Genomic DNA, 26,173 nt, shown 5'->3' with positions numbered 1-26,173 from the left:
GTTGAGATCTGATCAGTCTCAATCAGTACATTTTCATTTGTTCAGAAGTACAACATATTTAGAAAAGCAGAACCTATCTTTAAAGGTCATCTTCACACTAGTTCACTAGCCTCCTATCCTCCCTTAATCTCTTCCTCCATGTAAACTCCCCAACCCATATTCATAGCCACCCCCTCGACCTTGCCATCTCTCGTGGCCTCGCTACTCCCATCGTATCAATTGCAGATAAAGCCATCTCTGACCATTCCTCTATCGCTCTCCACCCACATCCCCGTCCCACCCACATCCCCGTCCCACCCCCCAACCCTACTTCCTTCTGTGTCCGCCCCCGGAAAAAACTCTCTCCCAACACTCTTACAACTGCACTTATGAAATCCCAACAGTCCAGCCTCTGGCCCTCCATGCACCATGACATTTCTGCAGCTACTGATCTGCTCAACCACACCCTCACCACCACCTTTGATGCCCTAGTTCCTACTAAAATAATTACTCTCTCTCACCCTGGCTGTTCCCCCTGGTACAGTCCTCACCTTCGCTCCCTTAAGTCCAAGGGACGCAGACTTGAATGGATATCACGGACAACTGGTTTAGCCATTCACCGCCAGATCTGGCTGGACCACATAAAGCATTATCAGGTCCTGCTCTTGTCTGCCAAAATTGCTCACTATTCCAGAATCATTCTGGAATGCAAAGGTAAACCCTGGCTTATCTTCTTTACTGCTAACTGTCTTCTTAAACCCCTCTCCCCTCCACCCTTACCTCTGATAACAAGCGTGAGGAGCTCATGGACTTCTTTGCCTCTAAGATTGAGACCATCCCTTCAGCTGCCTCTGCCACTTCCCTTCCTTCCCCTAGCCCACCGGGCCAAACTTCCTCTAAGGTTCCCCCCTGCCCTAGCCCTGAACTCACATAGAAGAAACATGGAAAAATACGAGCAGGAGTAGGTCATTCGGTCCTTTGAGCCTGCTCCACCATTCAATAGGATCATGGCTGATCCTCTATCTCAATACCATATTCCCGCTCTCTCCCCATACCCCTTGATGCCTTTTGTGTCCAGAAATCTATCTATCGAGACATCTTTCTCCAGTTTCTCTCCGATCTCCCCTCATGACCTCTCGGCGCTCACTTGTCCATGAGACCCACCTACTGCTCCCTCGACCCTATTCCCACTAATCTGCTGACCACCCAACTTCCTTTTCTGGCTCCCATGTTAGCTGATATTGTTAACGGTTCTCTCTCCTCAGGTACTGTCCCCCCTCCCTCAAATCAGCCATTATCACCCCTCTCCTCAAAAAACCAACCGTTGATCCCTCTGTCCTTACAAACTACTGCCCCATCTCCAACCTCCCTTTCCTCTCCAAAGTCCTTGAACGTGTTGTCACCTTCCAAATCTGTGCCCATCTTTCCCGGGATTCCATGTTTGAATCCCTCCAATCAGGTTTCCGCCCTTGCCACAGTACCTAAACGACTCTCATCAAAGTCACAAATGACATCCTTTGTGACTGTGACAAAGGTAAACTATCCCTCCTCGTCCTTCTTGACTTGTCTGCAGCCTTTGACATGGTTGACCACTCCATCCTTCTCCAACGCTTCTCCACTGTCATCCAGCTGGGTGGGATTGCACTCGCCTGGTTCCATTCTTATCTGTCTAATTGTAGCCAGAGAATCACCTGCAACAGCTTCACTTCCTGCTCCCGCATCGTTACCTCTGGTGTCCCCCAAGGATCTATCCTTGGCCCCCTCCTATTTCTCATCTACATGTTGCTCCTTGGCGACATCACCTGAAAACACGGCGTCAGTTTCCACATGTACACTGACGACACCCAGCTCTACCTCACTACCTCTTCTTTCGACCCCTTCACGGTCTCTAAATTGTCAAACTGCTTGTCCAACATACAGTTCTGGATGAGCAAAAATTTTCTCCAACTAAATATTGGGAAAACTGAAGCCATTATTTTCACTCCCCGCCACAAACTCCGTTCCCTAGCCACTGACTCCATCCCTCTCCAGTCTGAGGCTGAACCACACTATTCGCAACCTTGGTGTCATATTTGACCCTGAAATGAGCGTCCGACCACATATCCGCAGCATAACAAAGACTGCCTATTTCCACCTCCGTAACATTGCCCGTCTCCACCCCTGCCTCAGCTCATCCGCTGCTGAAACCCTCATCCATGCCTTTGTTACCTCTAGACTTGACTATTCCAACGCACTCCTGGCTGGCCTCCCACATTCCACCCTATGTAAACTTGAGGTGATCCAAACCTCAGCTGCCCGTGTCCTTACTCGCACCAAGTCCCGTTCGCCCATCACCCTTGTGCTCGCTGACCTACATTGGCTCCCGGTTAAGCAGCGCCTCGATTTCAAAATTCTCATCCTTGTTTTCAAATCCCTCCATGGCCTCGCCCCTCCCTATCTCCCTAATCTCCTTCAGCCCCACAACCCCCCCCCCAAGATATCTGCGCTCCTCTAATTCTGCCCTCGAGCATCCCTGTTTATAATCGCTCAACCATTGGTGGCTATGCCTTCTGTTGCCTAGGCCCTAAGCTCTGGAATGCCCTGCCTAAACCTCTCTATCCTCCTTAAAGACGCTCCTTAAAACCTACCTCTTTGACCAAGCTTTTGGTCACCTGCCCTAATTTATCCTAATGTGGCTCGGTGTCAAATTTTTTTTGTCTTAAAATGCTCCTGTACAGTGCCTTGGGACATTTTACTATGTTAAAGGCACTATATAAATACAAGTTGTTGTTATTTCAGAAAATGTTATAGGAAGCAAATTGTTCCAGATAGGATGAGATGCCTACTTTTATGTGTGAAAGGTGCCATCTTTCGGATGAGACGTTAAACCGAGGGCCCATCTGCTCTCTCAGGTGGACGTAAAAGATCCCGTGGCACTATTTCGAAGAAGAGCAGGGGAGATATCCCCAAGGTGCTGGCCAAAATTTATCATAACATAAAAACAGATTATCTAGTTATTATCTCATTTCTGTTTGTGGGAGCTTGCTGTGTGCAAATTGGCTGCCACGTTTCCCACATTACAAGTGACGACAGTCCAAAAAAGTACTTCATTGGCCGTAAAGCGCTTTGAGATGTCCGGTGGTCGTGAAAGGTGCTATATAAATGCAAGTCTTTTTTTTCCCTCTAAGTCACTCCTTCTATGCTTTTGGTTACCTGTCCTAAGATCTCTTTATGTGGCTCAGTCAATTTTTTTTCTGAAAACGCTCCTGTGAAGCACCGTGGGACGGTTTTACTACGTTAAAGGTGCTATATAAATGCAAGTTGTAGTTGTTGAGGTACTGCGGTCTCAGTAAATGAACAAGTGAGTTTCATCATCAGTGCTCCTTTTAAAAATCAGATCCTTAACATGCAGGTACTGGTCAGCTTATGAAGCTCACCCCTGTTTGATGCTTTATAAGGTCTGTCAGTTAACAGCATCAAAGCACTAGATTTTTTTTGGACGTTAAATTAATGGAACAGCATTAAAAAAAAAACCACAAGAAGCATGAATTTTAAAACACTTGCAGCACATTCCCTCAGTAGTGTGTTTAAATTGGTTTGTGTAAACCTGCAGTGCCATCTACTGTTAAAAATGAACTACACATCATCCTACTTCAGAAAAATATGTACTAAGCAAATCTTCTTCTTAGGCAGTCCCTCGGAACCGAGGATGACTTGCTTCCACATTAAAAAAATGAGTTCTCAGGTGACTGATGAGTCCAATGCGGGACCTACAGTCTCTGTCACGGGTGGGGCAGACGGTGGTTGAAGGGGCGGGTGGGTGGGGTGCTTGGGTTGACGTGCGCTCCTTGCGCTGCCTGCGCTTGGCTTCCGCTTGCTCCCGGCTAAGAGACTCAAGGTGTTTGGCGCCTTCCCGGATGCTTCTCCTCCACTTTGTGCGGTCTTGGGCCAGGGATTCCCAGGTGTAGGTGGGGATGTTGCACTTTTTCAAGGAGGCTTTGAGGGTGTCCTTGAAGCGTTTCCTCTGCCCACCTGGGGCTCTCTTGCCGTGCCGGAGCTCCGAATAGAGCGCTTGTTTTGGGAGTCTCGTGTCGGGCATGCGGACAATGTGACCCGTCCATCAGAGCTGATTGAACGTGGTCAGAGCTTCGATGCTGGGGATGTTGGCCTGAGCAAGAACACTGACGTTGGTGCGCCTATCCTGCCAATGGATTTGCAGGATCTTGCAGAGGCAGTGTTGGTGGTACCTCTCCAGTGCTTTGAGGTGCCTGCTGTACATGGTCCATGTCTCTGAGGCATACAGCAGGGCAGGTATCACTGCTGCCCTGTAGACCATGAGCTTAGTGCCGGGTTTGAGGTCCTGGTCTTCAAACACTCTCTTCCTCAGGCGACCGAAGGCTGCACTGGCACAGTGAAGGCGGTGTTGGACTTCATCGTCGACATCTGCCCTTGTTGACAGTAGGCTCCCGAGGTATGGAAAGTGGTCCACGTTGTCCAAGGCCTTGTCGTGGATTTTGATAATGGGGGGGGGGGGGGGGGGGGGGGGGGCAGTAGTGTGTGGCGGGGGCAGGTTGGTAGAGGACCTTTGTCTTACGGATGTTTAGTGTAAGCAAATACTCCACCGAGGATGAATGACAGGCCTGTTCCTGCATTGACTAAGGTACATTGATTATTCAAGTTAATCACCACCCCCCAACCAACCAACTTAAGGGGTCGGCCCTTTAAATCTGAGATGAGAAATTTCTTCACTCAGAGGGTGGTGAATCTTTGGCATTCTCTACCCCAGAGGGGGCTCAGTAGTTGAGTATATTCAAGACAGACATCGATAGATTTTTAACTATTAAGGGAGGATTGTGCAGGAAAGTGGAGATGAGGTAGAAGATCAGCCATGATCTTATTGAGTGGCAAAGCAAGCTCAAAGGGCCAAATGGCCGACTCCTGTTCTTATTTCTTATGTTCTAACCTCCACCGTGGCACAGAACAATGCTGGACACCAGGAACACCATTCCTGGCAATGTGCTGCTTGAAGTAAATGAGAGGACGACATTATATGATGTATTTCCTGTCATTTCCATCTTATCATATCCTTATTTGAGTGGGAGTATTATACGACTGACATCACTTTCTGCAGGAAATCCTGGAAATGGCGTTGGGTGTCGGGTAGCTGACGGAACAACTCCCCACCCAATTTCCTCCCCTGCACGCCAAGATTACACCAGTTTACTAGCGAACTATCCAGGAGAAGCAGCCCAGTCAAGAATATATTTGGGGGGGGGGGGGGGGGGGAAAGGTGGAGATGTCATCAATTAAATAGCCAAGAAGCTTTTGAAGGTTCAGAAATAACACCCCCCCCCCATAGCCCAGGGGGCGCTTCTATCAGGAAGGGCGGCCACAACTTTGTTGCAATTGCACTTGCAGTGTTCCCCAATCTGTCCCACAATAAAAGCAGGATAGATTCAGCATTAGAAAAACCAGCACATTTACTGAACCACTTCCATTGGAAATTGCCGAGTTAGCTGAACTCAGCCGAGAGGGAAGGCAGGGTACAACTGACCTGTTCTCCTTGGACTAAAGGATATGGGGGGGGGGGGGGGGGAAAGAGGAGGAGGTGGGGGGTGGTAGGTGGCAGAGTGAAAACCATAGAATTGCCACTTCAGAAACAACAATTATTTGTATTTATATAGCGCCTTTAACAGAGTAAAATATCCAACAGCACTACACAGGAGCGATTATCAAACAAAATTTGACACCGAGCCCCAGAAGGAGATATTGGGGCAGATAACCAAAAGCTTGCTCAAAGAGGTAGGCTATAAGGAGCGCCTTAAAAGGAGGAAAGAGAGGTTTAGAGAAGGAATTCCAGAGTTAGGGCCTTGGCAGCTAAAGGCACAGCTGCCAGTGGTGGAGCCTGAAATTCTCTCCCCCTAAAATGCTGTTGGGGTGGAGGGTCAATTGAAAATGCCAAAATGGAGATTGATAGATTTTTGTTAGGCTAGGGTATTAAGGGTTACAGGACTAAGGCGGGTAGATGGGAGTTAAGGTACATGATCTAACTGAATGGTGCGAGGGGCTGAATGGCCTACTCCCATGTTTCTAATTGACGTCTGCTAGAAAAACTTGGATGCAAGGACACAATCAAAATCAGCTGTAGTGATAGCCTCCCTTAATACGACTTACCTTCTAGACTCACTCCTGAAGAATGGCCACTTGAGCAAGGCACAGGAGCGCTACCAGTGCCTGTAGAACTATTCCCCAGTTTGAATCCATGTCTTCAGGGCAGAAAGTTGAAGGATGGGGAATGAAAGATATAATTAACCACACACACCTTTGGGCAGACCCTGGTCACCTCACATCTTTGGGGAGAGGGGAAAAGAAAAACTACAAGTACTCAAGAATTTGAGACAGGATTATGTTTTTAATAAACATTTTTGAAGGTGCCAAGTACAAGGTTTTAATAATTTATTAAACATCTTGTCAGACTGTGCTCAGGGGTTTCATTTAGTTCTATACAAAGTAGGTATAAGCAAAACTCCTGATTACACAAGACCCATTTGTATATTGCTTCAATCATTATTTCCCCAAATTATACAAAGATTTTCTAAAATTCATAATTTAGACAGAATGACATGACCTCTCTTTTCCACAAGCTCCAGACTTGCTCTAACATTTCAACTGACCCCAGCTAGCTGTTTCCGTGCCTGGATCTGTCCAGTTTCCACCTCCCTCCCCCCACCCCCATTCTGGAGAATTGGCTTTACCACGGGGAAGGTAGAGATAAACTCAGAGAAACAGTTCTTCAGGGTATTAAATAAGTTGGGGCACAGCTCAGGGTATAGCAGATGGTATAGAGTCTGTAGAAGAAATGGGCTTGTGGGGGCAAGTGGCCTTTTCTCATTGTGTTTTCTTGTATATAAAAAAAAAACAGAAAATGCTGGAAAAACACAGCAGCAGCTTCCATAAAGAGAAAAGTGATTTAAATGTAATCACTGGGAAACTAGGAGCGCCATGAATCAGGGGCACTGACTGCCAAGCTCCATTTTCCCTATACACTGAGACTCCAAATCAGGAGTAATCTCTCACAAAGTACCCTTCTTTGTAACCGTGATCACAGAATCTAGCCGCAGGGTAACATTGGTAAGTCTCAGTACCAGTGACATTCGAGGATAGAAGAAGCTTTGTCCCCATCAATCCCCCCCCCCCCCACCACCAGCCATGGCATGTCGCTAATGATATAATGATTCTTTTATTAAAAGTACTGTATGAGTATGTGGTAACAGGGATAATGTGCGATGAAATACTATTGTGGTCCCAGTCCTGCTGGGACCATAGGTCATCTGTGAAATGCAGTCACTTACCATTGAAAAATATAGATTGTAAGGTTACGGAGACATCGTGCAGTTTCACCTTACCATGGTGGGGTGTTGGGGGAAGAGGGGGTGTGTGTGTGCACGTGTCAGGCAGAAATTTCAGGGAGCTTTGTGTGTAGTTATTCACTCCTCTTCGGAAATAATGCAAATGGGAAAGACTCTCTAGAACAGTGTAAATTGTACCCAGTTTATTGGAATGGGTGTGACCAGCCAATGGGTCTTTTCATATTATGTACCTTCTTGTGTTATCATGGAAAATAATTGATTCTGGCACTTGAACCAGAAGAAAAAAAGTTTGTAACAACTGTAGCGAGCAAGGCACGGAAACAATGGTCAATGAACCACTGGCCTACAGAGACATTATCCTCCCTCCCTTGGAGTGGGATCTAAAAGTGTCCAAAATCAAATCTGCTTGATGTATGATTTTTCACTCCTAAAGAACCTACCATATGAAGGTCATATGTATACCCCCCTCCCCCCACCACCATTACTTGCAAGTTTTGGGTGGAGAGGTAAAATGGTGGTGATGGTGGGCAGGGGTAGAGTAAGGTCAAAAAAAATTCTGGATGCCATTACAGCGAAAGCAGGCTTTGAAAATGTATCCACGAGCAGGATTGTTTTTAAAAAAGGGACTAATTTTGACCAGGATATCAAAGGAGCCTAAAGTTTAGACATTGCAGTAGATTGTTCCTTCTTTGGTAGCATGTGTAGCTTCACTTTGAGCTGCTCTATGGTCAGCGGTCACGTATTTCAAAACCAATGACGTGATCAAGAGTTTTAAGTTGCAGCTGAGCCAATGTCGGGCTCATTAGTGACGAAATGGGCATCACCTTGCAAGCCTTAAAGCAATAATGGATCAAGTGAGCAAAGGTAGTTCAACGAGAAGCATCTGTGATCCACTTCCACATACAAGACCTGTCAAACTATTACCGAACCGCGGTGGTTGTGGATAAAGTCAACGGAAAAGAAAAATTGGGCGGAGTGCAAAACACGCTGCCCATTTGCTATATTCCATTTTGCATTAGCAAAAACACATCCAAGATGTTCAGGTCAGACACTAAAGTACCTACAACTGGGATAGACCATGGTGTGAGAGTAGGAACCTTCACTGCCATAACCAGAAGGAAATTCTAAGTCAGCCAATGTTCATTTATTAATATTTTTTCTTTTGTATTTCCCTCTCTGCATCTTCATGCAATCTTGGTTCACCAGAGGGCAGCAACAGCAAAGGTCCCCCCCACCCTTCTCCACAGTTCCTCGTCTAATAAAGGGTCTCATCCAATACCTTAAATTTTTCTCTTTTCAGCTCCTGACTAGAAAGTGCTGTAAATGTGCAGCAAAAAAATCCATTTTCTTTATTCATCTTTACGACGCTCGGGTTCAAGCGGCAAGTTATTGATCATGTGACGGGTAGGAAGATATGAAAAAATTGGTGTGAGATATCCACGATTATTCACTGCAATTGTCTGGTATACTCGCATTTAAAATCAGAGAGAATTTGCTAACATCCTACTGCCAAACACCTCCCACACCCTCCTTGTGCTTACTCGCACAGGGATAGGATTCTGCAGGCACGGGCAGGCCCAAGTGATCATTCTTCACTGCAAGCCTTGGTCAGTGAGCATCAGTTGGATATTTTACCAGGAGGTGGAATCTACACCCTGTCCTCGTGCGATGTCCGCTCTGCGTGGTGTCCGGGAGGAAACACGGGAGCGCCATCAGGAACAGGGTGCCTGGCTGATTCTTCCCCTGCCCAAGCTCCAGGGACAGAGGATAATTCGAACCCTAACCCTGCCACAATTGCCCCGGCTGAGGGGCAGCTTCTCTTTTTCCAACCCAACAATTCAAGATTATTAACGTAGGAATGATTTTTTAAAAATTATATTCAGACACTCAAACTCAAATTAACACATTAATGGAGGGGTTGTTTTTTAGTGGCTAAACTAAACTCAAAGAATTGTAGGTGTTTAAGATCAGATAAATGCCCCCCACATGAAAAATAAAATGTTAACTGTTAAAAACATAAAGGCCTAGAAATTGAGTTGGCGCCGCGCCAGGGCTTTAGCGCCGGCGCTAAGTCCCCCTGCGCGCGCCAAAAATTCAGTAACGCCGCGCCCAGACGGCTGCCGGCGCTACTGGAGGGTGTCAGCGCCTCACAATGGGCGCTGACTGCCGCATTGCGGCGCTAATCCGCCGCTGCGGCACCCGATGCGGTGCGGCAGGCTGGGGAAGTGCAGGCCTCCTCCTTCCGTTAAGGAGGAGCTGCCTGCACCCGACCGCTGGCCGTTGATCTGTGGAGAAAAATGAGCCCGGCACCTCGGAGAAGTGCCGGGCTCGCGGCCCACACGCATCTGTGCCGCGGGGGGGTGTTGGAGGAGTCCGAGGAGGAAGGTGCGGGCAGGCGGCCGCCGGGAAAGCGGCCGGCCGCCGCACGACCTTAATGCGCCGGCGCTAAGACCCGTAGCGAACTTCTGAAAAATCGTTGGTTGCGGCTGCCACGGGCGAGGCGGCCGCAACTCAATTTCGGCGTTCGGGCGCGTTGCCACGGCAACCGGGACGCTGCGCACACCGATGACATCATCGGTGCCGGCGCAGCGCAACCGGCTAACGCCGATGGCAGTGCCCAAGTGAATTTCTCAATCGGCTGTACTTGCGGCGCTAGGCCCTCTAGCGCCTCAAAATGGGCGCTAACCCCACTCAATTTCTAGGCCAAACTTTGTAATGCTCTATAAATAATTCTAAATATGAGCACTAGCTTCCAAGAATAGTTAAGTAACATATTAATATATTGTTACGACTTAAATATTTAATTGTAAGTGCTAACATTCGATATACTGGGAAGTACTTCAGTCGTGTAAGATCTTGGTGTAACTCTTGAAGCGTGCATTTCAGAACAGTGAATTTCAGGATGTAATGCTGCTGAACCACCATTCGACCCGTCCTCTTGCTATGACTGCCTTGGCCAATACTGATGATTAAACACTCAACAGGGAGCGTTGCCAGTCTAATCAGCAGCGGAGCTCCGCCCAGTCCTCACCTGATGTCCACGCACGTGCACTTCCAGCAAGAGGTCAATGGATTGCGATCGGGAGTGGGCACCTGGGCTGACTTTCCCCCTCCCTAACCTACAGTTGCTGGAACCAATTCTAATACCCCAACCCGAGGTCAGCTAACCCGGCACAGGCCGAAGATTGAACCTGGGGCCTTGGTGGTCCTTCTGGTTCAATTACTGACTGGATAAAGCCACTAGGGAGAGCTAGATCATACAATTTACTCAATCCAGCATAAAGATACAATACTCTTGATACTGTAGGTAAGTATTACAACTTCACACCATGAAGAATGAGATAGTTGTACCAGTCCTGATCTGGAATTCCATTATCACCATCAGAGGCCCCCCCCACCCCCGCCCAGTGTTAAATCAGATACAGCGACAGCACATACAAGTTTCTTCACACGGGTCCACTGAACCTCAGCAAGGGCCTCACAAGTGCCGCCAATGCTAGATTCTGTGCAACGCTATATACTGTTATGTTGGTGGCTGGAGACCGTACAGTGTTCTCTGCTGGCCTACAGCTTCCCTAACATCAGGGCCGGAAAATTAAAAGCTGGGTACGAGAATCTTCAGTAACTGCGCGTACACATATTTGTGCCTGGGTGGTCATTTCCCCGTTAGCACTGGTGCCCTGAATTCCACTCTGCAATGGGACAGGGTGGAGGGATTCTTGATCACTGGGAGCCACAGCAGAATGCTGCAAAACTTCAAGTGGCTCCACAATATAACGTAGCAACAATTTGGCAAGCACCAGTATTTTATATCATCTACACTGTATTATACTCATTTATATGTCTCTCGAAGCCGTGCTGTAATACAAGGCGATGGCGTATGTGCTGGTGGAGGCAGGAGACATTATACATGCCTGCGGAGGACAGAAACACCACTTCTTAAGGGGTTCCGTTCCTTTCTTCTGGAGGCAAAACACGACTAGTGTCAAAGGTCACAGGCATCTGCAGCGCCAGTTATGGCCGTGCAGTCGCCACTGATTGCAGGCCACAGGCAGGCTGCAAGTTCCGCTCGCCAGTACAGCTCAGCAGTGATAGATTTAAGATTGCTGGCCTGCATCCAAGCGAGCTGCTGTCAGGTAGGCAGGGCACAGAGCGGGGCCCGGCACTAAGGAGCAGGTAGGCAGGGCAGAGAGCAGGGCCCGGCACTAAGGAACAGGTAGGCAGGGAGGAGAGCAGGGCCCGGCACTAAGGAACAGGTAGGCAGGGATGAGAGCAGGGCCCGGCACTAAGGAACAGGTAGGCAGGGCAGAGCGGGACCCGGCACTAAGGAACAGGTAGGCAGGGCAGAGCGGGACCCGGCACTAAGGAACAGGTAGGCAGGGCAGAGAGCAGGGCCAGGTAGGCAGGGCAGAGAGCGGGGCCCGGCACTAAGGAACAGGTAGGCAAGGCAGAGAGCGGGGCCCGGCCCTAAGGAACAGGTAGACAGGGCAGAGCGGGGCCCGGCACTAAGGAGCAGGTAGGCAGGGTAGAGCAGAGCCCGGCACTAAGGAACAGGTAGGCAGGGCAGAGAGCGGGGCCCGGCACTAAGGAACAGGTAGGCAGGGCAGAGCAGAGCCCGGCACTAAGGAACAGGTAGGCAGGGCAGAGAGCAGAGCCCGGCACTAAGGAGCAGGTAGGCAGGGCAGAGCAGAGCCCGACACTAAGGAACAGGTAGACAGGGCAGAGCGGGGCCAGGTAGGCAGGGCAGAGGGGGGCCCGGCACTAAGGAACAGGTAGGCAGGGCAGAGAGCGGGGCCCGGCACTAAGGAACAGGTAGGCAGGGCAGAGAGCAGGGCCAGGTAGGCAGGGCAGAGAGCAGGGCCAGGTAGGCAGGGCAGAGAGCGGGGCCCGGCACTAAGGAACAGGGGATGAAATTGGTGCAAACAACTGCACAGGTTGGAGTGAGAAAAAGCCAGAATTCACGACAGGAATGAGATGAAGCAGCAGCACTATGCACCACTTCGATGGTACCGACTCTATCCTGGAGTATGGCTCCATGGTGCCAACAGGATATTACGGGCTGTTACTGACATGAAATTGCCACGTTCTGTGTGGTACGGAATTTATTTTTGTGACCTTTTCTTTGTGTTATGCTGGTGCATCCCGAGGAATTGCTTCGAGACCACCTGAACTCATTTTAACCCTACTCGCTCAGCCGAAACCTGGCGGGTGGGTGGTTAAAATCGCCCCGGGCTCTTAACTGTCCGAAAGCCGCCACGATCGCAACATCTGCAAGTTTAACTTGCTCTCCTGAGCGGGCAGCAAGGACACACGCCTGGAGCCAACGGCGTCCTTCTTTACATAGGCATGTTGCGGCCCGATGGCATCATTGAGACCCGACTGTAATTTTAACTCGAGCCTGAGCGGGGAATCCACCTGGAGTTAAAATTGGGGCCATTTTGTGTCTAAACACATTGCTAAGGTTAGCACAGAGATCCCACCCAGTCAGGGCATCCTGGCAGTAATTAAATCCTTGATCCCTTGAAGTAAAAGAACACAGTGTGTTGTGATGTCACTGTGTCACCTAATCTCTTGCATTATTGCTCAATCCGTACAGCATTAATATAGAACGGGACAGTCCTCCGGAGCTAGAACGGGACAGTCCTCCGGAGCTAGAGCGGGACAGTCCTCCGGAGCTAGAACGGGACAGTCCTCCGGAGCTAGAACGGGACAGTCCTCCGGAGCTAGAACGGGACAGTCCTCCGGAGCTAGAACGGGACAGTCCTCCGGAGCTAGAACGGGACAGTCCTCCGGAGCTAGAACGGGACAGTCCTCCGGTGCCTGTCAATTTTATGCACAACAGAATTCCTGGTGCTATTAGCCTCCTACAGACCCTCTTTTGACTGTGCCTTCACTCCCTCCTGATCATTCACTCTTGCTCAGTGTTCACCTATTAACCACTGCCCTGTAATGTGCTCCGAGACAGCTCTCTCTTTCTCTCTCTGTATACAAGGAATAATGTACAAATGCAAGTTGTTGTCGGTGTAATGGGGTGTTTATAAAAAAAAGAGGACCCCCGTGTCTTTTTAAGGTGTTCTTTTTCACTTCCCAGTGCTTATTCCGCCTTTCAAAAGACATTTCAAACTATGTTTTCTGTGCAAGTATTTGAAAAGATTGAAAATAATCTTTAAAAAAAAAACTCAAATAATCATTGCTTTAATAAGTGTTGTTTTACAACAGAAAACCAGTGCTCCCCCCTGGAAAATATGCTGCTATTGCAATTCTCATTGCTCCCAGGGATTTTGTAGACCGGTACAGACTGCAGCACAAGATGCAACACTCACTTTGTGCCTTGTGCAGCCAGGGCAGTTCCCACAGTGAAACACTGTCTTTATTCATGCAAATGAATAATCCCTTCAGACAAAAAAAAGAGAGATCTTTTAAATCAGTGCTACAACACTTAAAGCACTGAATGCTCATTGTTGATTTGTGCAATATACCGTTTCAATCTCGCAAGTCTACTGGGGTGGGCTGGTGGCAAGTGGGATCAGGCTGCAGTACCATTCCCAAATATTCAGTTGTATTGTCAGTTCTAGGAAGTTTGAGTAGAGAGCAGGGAGAATGCCTTCGGGATTCTTGCCCACAGCCGAACGCCACCATGCCAAAAAGCTGCATCACAGACTGCTCCAAACCAAACTTTTACCCGATGAAGTGTGGATGCCGAATCCAGGTAACGATATTATAAAAAAGGCGTCATGTAACCAGTCAGACCTTTCAAAAAGCACTGAAGTAAATTATAAAATGAAAACTTGTCTTCCAGAACCAGCAATAAAATATACAATAATTTTTTTTTTTTTGAATTTTTTTTCAAAAACTAAAATCATTCATAAAACAAGCAGTTTGGTAAAACGTCAGAAGGTGATTTTACATGGGACTCGGCGTGTGGAACTTTCAAAGTGAAAGATGTCGGTGGAGTACAAACGAGGACGGACGTGCACACGTCACAATTAAGACAGGTGACATGGGTAGCAAGTGCAGCAACCTTAGTGTATGTCTAAATAATGCACTTTGAGAGAACTGGAGACACCCCTACTCCTTTGATTTGCTTTAGAGTGGCGAGGGGGGCGTTCTTTTAGCAGCAGGTACAAGTCTCTGCCTTGGACAGTTGTGTGCTGGCCAATTGTGCTCGCTTATATAAAACTTAAGGCACCTACTGAGAGGTATCCCTGAGAAGCAGGGTCTGGGGATAGGGCGGAAGTAAGAAGAGGCGTAAAGGCCTTCGATGTAGCACAGCCTGTAACCGTGTTCTCACCACAGCACCGGGTTGTCCACCTTTGAGAATCCAGGATCTTTCTTCAGCTCCCAGTAAGTTCCGTTGCTCAGCCAGGATTCCTTTCCATTGGTATCAATAGTTTTCCTGGAAGGGTGACATAGCATATATTAATAGACTTACCATCCAACAAGGTGTTAACCATGGCTCAGTGGGCAGCACAGTCTCTCGCCTCGGAGTCGGAAGGCGGTGGGGTTCAAATCCTGCTCCAGGAGACTTGAGCACAAAATCTAGGCTGATACAGTACTGAGGGAGTGCTGCACTGTCAGAGGTGCCGTCTTTCAGATGAGACGTTGAACTGAGGCCCCCATCTGCCCCCTCGGGTGGACGTAAAAAATGTGCAGAGGGAGGGGCGGGGCAGAGGGAGCGATTCAGTTCTGATATTTGCTTGGCCGCTGCTGAAAATTCATTGAAAACCACGGAAGACACCCAAGGGGGTGAAACTGACATTATAAAAGCCTGACTTTTGTCATTCAGTTTAAAGTTCAGGTGGTTTCTGGAAACCTCAGTCCAAAAACCAAACTGTCGAGTCCAAAGCCCAGCAGGTGGTGATGCTGGAGGACAGATTCTCCCCCCGTCATTCTCAGTTTCAGTCTCCGCCCCAGTGCTGACGTCACAAAGCAGCATCGGCAGTTTGTTAGCGGGGTTGCATAAAACAGCGCCCCCTGCCTGTAAAAGGGCGGAGCGGCAATGGCTGATCTCTGTAGCTACTCATTCCAGGAAACTTTCTGGTATCCGGCACGGACGGGGCCGACGTGGTGCCGGTTCATCAACAATTCCGGATAACCGAACGCTATAGTAAAAGATACGGAGCTCAGCGCGCCGTATAAAGCAACAAACCCTGTTGCTTCAAAACAATGGGCACAAGTTGCAAGCGTCTCTGTAGCTTAGCAACAGCTTCAGCTACACCCTTGCACAGCAACAAATGGAGCAAAAAAAGTAATAAAAAAGTTACCTGAACCGACTCCTGAATTTTGCTGGTGGATAGAGCGTTCCGGTTATTTAGGGGCCGGTTAATTGAAAGTTTCCTGTACTTACGTAAAGAAGCGTGACAGGTAGACCATGTTGTTCTCCTCCATGATCCTCCTCCGGTCTCTCTGCAGCTGCTCAATCCTTTGTTTATGAACTTCTGCTGCCTCAGTGTTCCCCTCCTCCAGGTACCTGTGGCAATTAAAAGATATATATATATTTTAAACTCATTCATATGGTACCCTGAGGACTAACAGATTTAAGGTAATTGGCAAAAAGACCAGGGAGGAGAGGAGGTGAATTTTTTTTTTTTTTTAACGCAACCAGTTGTTGATATGGAACGCACTGCCTTCAATAGTAACTTTTAAAAGGGAATTGGATAAATATTTGAAGTGGAAAAATTTGCTGGGCGGTGGGGAACGAGCAGGGGAGTGGGACGAATTGGATCGCTCTTTCAAAGAGCCGGCACAGGCACGGTGGGCCGAATGGCTTCCTTCTGTGCTGCATCATTCTATGATTCTATGACTGTTTGCAGAAAATCTGGAACCCCCACGGCCAGCCGGCTGGATGGAAGGCTAGCTGTCCATTTCCTGCCCGTCTCCAAGGTGCAGGGGACTCGTCTTTCAAAAGCTCAAATCAGTGTGTCAGAATACTACAGCAAGAAAGAAAACCTGCCTATTGTAAAATTAGCATACTATCAATCATACGGCTGATAAAAGAATGTTACGTTATTTTTGGTGAGATTCACGAAGGAGAAATTACTCTCATTTATTTAAAATGGGCAGGCAAATGAATGGAAACCATCACATGGTGAGGTTCATCAAACTATATTTAAAGTTACACAAGATCGGCCATAATGGGACAATAGAAATCGATGGAGAATTGAAAATTCCCAAATTTTAGTCTGGCACATATACCCAGCAATACCCAAGGCAATGGAATGAAAACTGGGCGTTTCCAGGTCTTCCTGATGGTCACTCAAACAGCAATGTGATAATGACCAGATAATCTGTTTTTGTTATGTTGATTGAGGGATAAATATTGGCCAGGACACCAGGGATAACTCCCCTGCTCTTCGAAATAGTGCCATGGGATCTTTTACGTCCACCTGAGAGCAGGTTTCACATCTCATCCGAAAGACGGTACCCCTGACAGTGCAGCGCTCCCTCAGCACTGCACTGGAGTGTCAGCCTAGCTTTATGTGCTCAAGTCCTGGAGTGGGACGAGAACCCACAACCTTCTGACTCAGAGGCGAGTGTGCTACCCATTGAGCTGACACTATCACATACAAACCCATTAAGTGTCGGTACGCCAACATCACAGAGCTGAACATTCTAGGATTAGATTTTATCCCACGACACAAGCTACTAAAATATTCTTGGAGAATCACAACATAACTCAGTTGAATATTTTATGACCAACTAAGATTTGAACTGGATTGAATTTTAAAGGACAACCTTAGGAGTAACTGCAATAGCCCCAGTGCTAACGGCAGCTTTATTCAAAGCAACCCAGCCACCTCGCCTACCTCTGGTCAGGCCGCAACCGAGTGTCAGTCAAGGGTAGGACGTGTTTAAGGTCAGGGGTCAGCTCATTAAGTTCTCGTGCAAAAGTGGTGAAACCATAGTAACTTTCATGATCTTTTGGTATAGCATCTGAAAGACAGAAACAAAAATAATACATCACTGTGCAGGAATCGCCAGGGTAAAATATTGTAAGCTTGTTGAAATCAGACTCTTGAAAAATGAGGCACCCATGTTCTAGAGAATAAAAGAACACGGAGACAAGTTGGAGCTCATTCAAACTAATGAAGCTAGGGGTGTTTAATTTTATTTTTAAAATTCCACACAGGAAGCAATGTCTGATTCAAAACAGATAATGCTGGAAAGACACAGCACAGGGAGTCCATTAGCATCATGAGAAAAGAGGTTAATGTTTTGGAGGTTACTGTTTTGGATGTGGATCGTTCGAACAGAACGCAACGTCCAGAATTTGTTGTTTTTCTTTTATTTAATCGCTCCACCATTGGCGGCCGTGCTTTCAGCAGCCTAAGCCCCAAGCTCTGGAATTCCCTCCCTAAACCTCGCCACCTCTCTCCTCATTTAAGACGCTCCTTAAAACCTACCTCTTTGACCTGTCCTAATATGTGGCTCGCTGTCGCATTTTGTTTGATAACGCTCCTGTGAAGTGCACTGGGACGTTTTACTACTGGATCGTGATCAGAAGCGAAAACCTGAGCCGATTTTCCCCTCCCTAACCCAGAGGTGCCACGGTCCCGCGTGAGACACGCCCATACAGAACCCCTCCTCCGCCCCCGGCGGAGATCGGTTAATGCGGCACAGACCAGTAATTGAACCAGGGACCTCCTGGTGTGCTTGGTTCAGCCTTCAACTGGACAAAGTTGCGGAGCCACGAAAAAGTAGATCTGTACCTTTACCCTCTTAAAAGAAAAGATTTGCATTTATACAACTCCTTTCACCACCTCAGGACATCCCAAAGCGCGTTTACAGCCAATGAAGGACTTTTGAAGTGTCGTCACTGTTGTAATATAGGAAACGGGGCAGTCAATTTGCGCACAGCAAGATCCCACAAACAGCAATGTGATAATGACCAAAGAATCTGCTTTAGTGACGCCGATTGAGGGATAAACTTTGGCCAGGACACCGGGGATATCTCCCCTGCTCTCCTCCGAAATAGTGCTAAGGGATCTTTTACATCCACCTGAGGGGGCAGGTGAGGCCTTGGTTTAACATCTTATCCGAAAGACGGCACCTCCGACAATCCAGCACGCCCTCAGTACTGCACCGGCGTGTCAGCCTAGATTTTTGTGCTCAAGTCTCTGGAGTGGGACTTGAACCCACAACATTCTGACTCAGAGTCGAGGGTGCTGCCCACTGAGCCACGGCCGACACCAACACATGTTGTGTTAGTGGCACTGACTCCTGACATTCAAATCCGAGAGCTGCCAATATCTCCAAAGCCGAGCGACCAGCAAGACCCGTTTCTTTTAATGGGCCTTCTCCCATGGTCAGTCTTAGCGCATCCGGGAAGTTATCGCTGGCACAAAAAAGGACCAAACCAATATAAAGGCAGCTCTAAAAATGGATCCTGAATACTTGCCAGCTTTCATCCAGTCACCATCATCATCATCTAGGTAAACTGAACATTTACTCGGGCCGATTCAATTATTCAGTGAAGTGCCAGATTACAGCAGGAATGCAGTGCAACAGGCTCTTGTGCTTCAGAACTACTTAAAGCTGGACAGACGCAACAACAGCATTTTCATTTCACATTAAATCCTTGAACAGCGCGACGCCTTGGGCTAGAGGTTTTTTTAAACGGTTGGCTGACCCCCTATGTATTGAAGGTTTAACGTTAAAAACAATTTCGGCAAGTTTATAAAACAGGTGGAGGAAAAGTTGCGGGCCAACCAGCTAGTTTGGGTTCAGTTAATTATTCAGTAATGACTTTTGAATTAGTAAAAGGTCTGTTACTCACCTTAAGCCACTATTATCTTGCATCAGTGTTGTTGGGTGTCCAAAGTGTGCGCGAGTCGCACAGCCGGCTGCAAGCCGAATGCCAAACCGCCGAGAATCAACAACAACTTGCATTTATTTAGCACCTTTAATGTAGTAAAGCATCCCAAAGCGCGTCACGGGAGCGTTATCAAACATAATTTGACACCAAACCATAAAAGATGTTAGGGCAGGCGACCAAAAGCTTGGTCAAAGTGGTAGGTTTTAAGTAGCGCCTTAAAGAGAGAGGTGGAGAGGTTTAGGGAGGGAATTCCAGAGCTTCGGCCTTAGGCAGCTGAAGGCACGGCCGCCAATGGAGGAGAGATTAAAATCGGAGATGCTCAAGAGGCCAAAATTCAAGGAGCGGAGATATCTTGGAGGGTTGTAGGGCTGGAGGAGATTACAGAGATAGGGAGGGGCGAGGCCATGGAGGGATTTGAAAACAAGGATGAGAATTTTATAAATCGAGGCGTTGCTTAACTGGGAGCCAATGTAGGTCAGCGAGCACAGGGGTGATGGGTGAATGGGACTTGGTGAGAGTTAGAATACGGGCAGCTGAACCCGACATCATGTTTTCAGATGCAGTATGTAGATGAGAAATAGGAGGGGGACAAGATCATCAAGACCTGTGGTGGGGTTTCTGGGCCACTGATCTCAACAAGGGTTATTTGGGTAGTAATTAGAACCTGCCTGATTACCTTTCCCACCCCCATCTCCCTCCCCCAGCCTAGTGTGCCAAGGCCCAGACTACCTTAGCTTAGCACAGATTGGGTTTCAAACCTGGGGTCCTCTGGCTCTACATAGCTCAGTTCCACACTGAACAATGCTTCATTGATCCATCAGCCCTGGCTCAGTGGTAGCCTATCTCGCCAGAGTCAGAAGGTTGTGAGTTTAAGTCCCATTTCAGAGACTTGAGCACATAAAGCTAGGCTAACACTCCAGTGCAGTGCTGAGAGTGTGCTGCACTGTCGGAGGTGCCGTCTTTCAGATGAGACGTTAAATCGAGGGCCTCGTCTGCCCTCTCAGGAAACAGAAAAGATCCCATTGCACTATTTGAAGAGGAGCAGGGGCGATCTCCCCGGTGCCCCGGCCAATATTTATCCCTCAAGCAGATTATCTGGTCATTATCACATTGCTATTTGTGGGATCTTGCTGTGTGGAAATTGGCTGCCGCGTTTCCTACGTCACAACAGTGACTACACGTCAAAAGCACTTCATTGACTGTAAAGCGTTTTGGAACATCCTGAGGTTGTGAAAGGCGCTCTCTAAATGCAAGACCTTCTTTCTTTCATCAGGGAGCTCTCTCCAGACCATTGCCGAGAATGAAGAGCACAGGCGGGAGCAGGTACGTTGTACACATTGCTAAATATGAAAGAGCCCAGGGTGGGAGACAATGTAGCTGTTCTTACTTGGTTTCCAAATGCATTTAGCCGATTGTGGCCCGCCACAGTAAAGCTCCTCGTGCCATTTGCCAAACAGCTGATGGACGACCCTCCCACTCTGATCCATCACTGAGCCTTGAACCTCATTTACATTCGAACTCCAGTATTTGGTCTGGGGAAAAAAGAAAAGCACCATTGGCAAAGTCCAGGGTGAGATTCAAACTTTCTGTAGCTTTTACATCGAGTCTGTTGTCAACAATAAACACCTGGTAGAACGTGGGAGTCATTTGGCCAGCCCCATACTCTACCCTCTTCCACACCCCGCATCTTTCCATCCGCCACCCCTTCCCCTGCCCTCTTTCTACCTCCAGCCACCCACCCTCTTTCCACCGCCCCGTCCCCTTCCCACCACCCCGCCCCCTCTCCACCACCCCTCCTTCCCCACCCCCTCCTTCTTTCCACCACCCCTCATCCCTCCCCACCGCCTCCTCCCCGCCCTCTTTCCACCGCCCCCTCCCCCGCCCTCTTTCCACTGCCCCCTCTCCCCCGCCCCCTCTGTTTCTTTTGGCGACTGCACCATCCAGCTCCCTCTTCAACTTGCTGACACTAACCACTTCCACCATCTCTCTGAACAGTCTGTTCCACACATTTGGCACCCTTGGTGTGAAGCGGTTTAATCTAAACTGCGCACCTTACTTTTTCGGCGCCTGTACCCCCTGGTTCCAGAGTTTGTAACGATCAGACATAGAGCAGGAGAGCAAAGGCAGGAGATTAAAGCTAAACAGGGAGCGCAGTGTTTGGAGGTCACAGGTTTCTGTTTTAATGCTGCTCCCCCAGGATCCAAGTTTTAATTGAAAGTATCATCTCGATTCAGACAGCGGGTCTCAAAACCAGGCATCCAATTCTCCCAGTTCAGGCATATTTTCCCCCTCCCCTTTGGAGATACTACTGTAGGTGGGCCAAAAGGATCCACCATAGAATCATAGAATGTTACAGCACAGAAGGCAGCCATTCGGCCCACCATGCCTGTGCTGGCTCTGTGAAAGAGCTCTCTGATTAGACCCTGCTCTTTCCCCATAGTCCTGCAAATTTTTCCTCCTTCAACTAGTTATCCAATTCCCCATTGAAAGTCATTATTGAATCTGCTTCCACCACCCTTTCAGGCAGTGCAGTCCAGATAATCACAAATCGCTGCGTAAAAACAAATCTCCTCATCTTCCCTCTGGCTCTTTTGCTCCCTCTTGTCATCTGGTTACCAACCCGTCTGCCACTGGAAACAGTCTTTCCTTATTTATTCTATCAAAACCCTTCAAGATTTTGAACACCTATATTAAATCTCCCCTTAACCTTCTCTGCTCTACAGAGAGCAACCCCAGCTACTCTCGCCTCTCCACCTAACTGAAGTCTCGCATCCTTGGTACCAGTCTAGTAAATCTCCTCTGCACCCTCTCCAAGGCCTTGATATCCTTCCTAAAGTGTGGTGCCCAGAATTGGACACAAAACTCCCCCATCTATTTAATGGATGCCTCTAAGTCACAAGACGTGGGGAAAAGAAAACACAAGACATTTTAATTGAGTCGGTTTACCTTTCAGAAGTACAGTATCGCAGATAGCTGCTCAACAAAGCCAGATGGGCAAGAACCCCATGAACAAACTCACCTTACAAAATGTCAACCTGCAGTGGCAGACACTGCTCTTTAGGTTTGTGATTGTCACTTCCCCGAAATGTTCTATCCATCGCTGCCCGCTCAGGATGTTGTGGATGCAGGAGGTGACCTTATTCCACTGATAGTGATCGCCAAACCTGGGAATGGCACAGAAAACGCATTTGCAACAAATACATCACAAAAGGGCAGCTTCCATTTGAGCTCTGCTCTCCCGTGACCCATGAATGAATGCACAAGTGTCTTGAAATCATAAAGTTTTACAGCACAGAAGGAGGCCATTTGGCCCATCGTGCCTGTGCCAGCTCTTTGATAGAGCTAGCCAATTAATCCCACTCCCCCGCTCTTTCCCTATAGCCCTTTAAAAAAAACGTTCCAGCATGTATTTATCCATTTCCCTTTTGAAAGTTACGATTGAATTTGCTTCCACCGCCCTTTCAAGCAGCGCATTTCCAGGTCACTCGTTGCGTAAAAAAATGTTTCCTCGTGTCGCCTCTGGTTCTTTTGCCCATTACCTTAAATCTGTCCCCGCTGGTTACCGACCTTTCTGCCACTGGAAACAGTTTCTCCCTATTCACTATCAAAACCATTTCAAAATCAGCTACTTACTTTGGCAGACTCACATTCACCATTCCAACAGGCACAATCTCAAGGGACTTCCCCCAGAACTTGTTCTTCCACCTCACATCTGAAACCAGAAAGGGGAAAGTCTTGAATTTATACAGCATCTCATGTCTCTCAAATACAACCCAAAGGTTTTCAGACGATGGAATTATTTTGAGAGACTGTTGTCAACAAGAAACACCTGGTAGAACATAGGAAGGGGCAAGGCCAGAAAAGACCATTGCATCCCATTTGGCCAGCCCCATACCCAGCTCTCCCCATACTAATATGTAGGCAAAGTCAGCATTACAAGAATTGTGACGATGCAGAAGTTGGATCATGCAACATGAACAAAGTCAAAGCAAGGCACAAATCGGGAGTGTGATGGAATACTCTCCACTTGCCTGGACGAGTGCAGCTCCAACAACACTCAAGAAGCTCGACACCATCCAGGACAAAGCAGCCCGTTTGATTGGCACCCCATCCACCACCTTAAACATTCACTCCCTCCACCACCGGCGTACCGCGGCTGCAGTGTGTACCATCTACAAGATGCACTGCGGCAACTCGCCAAGGCTTCTTCAACAGCACCTCCCAAACCCGTGACCTCCACCACCTAGAAGGTAAAGGGCAGCAGGTGCATGGGAACACCAACACCTCCAAGATCCCCTCCAAGTCACACACCATCCTGACTTGGAAGTATATCGCTGTTCCTTCATCGTCGCTGGGTCAAAATCCTGGAACTCCCTCCCTAACAGCACTGTGGGAGTACCTTCACCACACGGACTGCAGCGGTTCAAGGCAGCGGCTCACCACCACCTTCTCAAGGGCAAGTAGGGATGAGCAATAAATGCTGTCCCATGAATGAATAAAGAGAGAAATCCAAAAAAATTTTCATCCATCCAATCATCTAAATAGATGTACAACTTTGCACCAATGGTTTGAACTGAATCACTAAACTTGACATCGCTTAACCAGTCTATCTGCCTTACAATTCGGGCAACTTGTCCCAACCTAACCACGGAGCTGCATAGAAGTAACAGAACTGGGAATGAGGCTGCACCTCTACCCAATGTCCTTCTCCCTCCGACCCCCCCCACCGCCACTTCACCAAATGGAATTGCAGCAGAATGGTGGAGTAGTCTGCAGTCTCACTGCGCTGTAGCTTCGCCGAGGTTGATGCAGGAGGCGCAGGGAAATTAGCCTTTTATGGGCTACAGCTGCATTTTTCTAAGTAGGAGAGATGGAGGTTATTCAATACTGAAATGGGCCAAACTGCCTGTATTGGTCCCACCACCTGCTAACTATTGCTGGGTTGGGGGTGGGAGGAACTGAGGAGCAATTGCACATTGAATTCAGCTGCCCCTCATTATCCCACAATTGCCAGGATCCAAGCTACAACTCACTTAATTTTATTTTTTTATATATTGAGAAACCTAGGTGAAGGGTCAAGGCCCGGTCCAGTCACCTTCCACGACCAGTGGGCACCGCAGGGCAGAGAGGCGATAAATCACGATGAGTGAATTATTATCTGTGCAATGTCACTGCAGCTGGCAGAGTTTTTGTTTCTTGTGCTCTAAGGCACTTGCTGGAACGGTTTCTGTTCCCGTCTGGTGACAACTGGGGCAACTCGGTGTCAAAAAAAAAAAAAGCCCAGTACAGACACTGCCAAGATTGAAAACAGGACCAGGTAATTCAAGTGCTCGTGTGATGCCAAACCTGGGTGTTAAAAGCCTGTAGTTGTAGGGCAAAAGGGAAGACTGCAGGAGGCAAGAAGTTCCATCGTTTTGAGGGTTCAAGAAAGAAATAGCTGAGGTGGGAGACACCCGAGAAGATTACTGACATTAGTGTGCCTTTCTGCATCACAGCACCCAGTCCTGATCAATACATACATCTGGGAAGTAAATCTACATGCTGAATAAACCGGATCAGTCGTACTCAATTTCTGTATCTTGAGGCTCCAATTTAGCCATGTGCTTTAAGCAGAAATCTACAGCAGGACCATTTCTTGCTGACCCTCATTGCTACATCAGCAATACGCTTGTAGTTTCTGCACACAGATATCCCTACAGTAACATGTAAGCATCGGAGATTGATCAGGAACGGTGACTTGTAGTTACCCCACCCCCACACTTTTAGATTTAATTTCTATAACAAAGGTTTCACAGTGCCCATTAAGCTCCCCCAACCCCCCACACAAACTAACCTTGCCAAAAGAGGAAGTTTTCTGATTCAGCATGGCAGACCGAGACCGGTGGGTGATGGCTAACCTGCAATAAGAAACACAAACTATGATGGGCAGCATTATCTGGGTGAGGGGAGATGATCACAGTTCTCCAGCCCCCGCCCTCACCACCCCCTTTTCCTCCCCCTCGCCCCTCCTCTCCTGAAGGTGCTGGCTCTTTAGGTGGGCTAGTTAGAGATGCTGGTAGCCCATTGGCACCTCACCCGACAGGCCAGTCTTTACATCAGACTCTGGGCAGGAAGCCTGACCAGATGTATCTCAACGGCGTCCAATTCTGTTCTCGGCCAAAGTCCATTTCACGCTTGCACTTTCCAGTATGAGTCACCAGGGTAGCAACCAGGGGCCGACATTTCTTCTCGAAACCAACTGCAACACCAGCTGATAGTGGCTAACTCAGCACAGACTGGAGATAGAAAAGGTTCTGAAGAAAGGCCATCGACCTGAAACGTTAACTCGGTTTCTCTCTCCACAGGTGCTGCCTGACCTGCCGAGTGTTTCCAGTAGCTTCTGTTATTATTCCATTTCATCGTGCCTTAACGTATTGTTAAAATATCTCAAAGCACTTTAGACACAATGAATAATTTTCAAACGCAGTGACTTATGTAAACAAACACGACGGCCATTCCGTGACAGCAATTCTTCACAATTAACAATGACCAGTTAATCTGATTTTTGGCGGTTTTGATTGAGAGGAATAGTGGCCAAGACACCTTGCTCTTTTTCGAATAGTCCCATGGGATTTAACATGGACAAGCAGATCTCAGCTGGAAGGCTGCACCTCAGACAATGCAGCGCTCCCTCAATACTGCGCAGGAGTGACCTAGATTATGGGTTCAAGAATTGGCGAGAGTACTTTTGACCGAGCTAACCAGACACTCGAGTAGAGAACGAACAATAAAGATTAGGCTGAGAATTGTAAATATTCAGTCAATACTGTGCAAAAAGGAATATTCAAATATAACTTCACAGGGAAAAAAAAACAGGAACTGGTGGTGATCTGAGAGCTTTGCAAGAACAAACATGCCTCGTACAAGGAAAGGCTCTGGGGTTATTGCAGAGTACGAGCGCCACCTGGTGTGCAAACCAGGAACATGTTCAAAGCAGTAGAACTATATTCAGGAGATCACGAGCCATTGCTGGACCAATAAAAAGACCTGC

The 26,173-nt window shown here is 48.0% G+C and overlaps 1 protein-coding gene across 1 annotated transcript in view; it reads right to left on the bottom strand.

The window, feature by feature from the left end:
• Positions 1–6,350: 6,350 nt before the first annotated feature.
• Positions 6,351–26,173, bottom strand: part of osbpl7 (oxysterol binding protein-like 7) — a 102,611-nt gene continuing 82,788 nt past the window's right edge. Inside the window, 7 exon segments of the mRNA XM_085966547.1 lie at positions 6,351–14,724; positions 15,676–15,798; positions 17,135–17,261; positions 20,531–20,675; positions 22,163–22,307; positions 22,777–22,855; positions 24,977–25,040. Coding sequence (XP_085822673.1) covers positions 14,616–14,724; positions 15,676–15,798; positions 17,135–17,261; positions 20,531–20,675; positions 22,163–22,307; positions 22,777–22,855; positions 24,977–25,040 — 792 coding nt within the window. The 3' untranslated portion in view covers positions 6,351–14,615.

Source organism: Somniosus microcephalus, chromosome 24 (assembly GCF_052327205.1).
Source record: "Somniosus microcephalus isolate GS21.2 chromosome 24, FLI_Smic_1.0, whole genome shotgun sequence".
In the NCBI taxonomy this organism is placed as follows: Eukaryota; Metazoa; Chordata; class Chondrichthyes; order Squaliformes; family Somniosidae; genus Somniosus; species Somniosus microcephalus.
The sequence above is the reverse complement of the archived record's forward strand: the minus strand, read 5'-3'. Positions and strand labels throughout refer to the sequence as shown.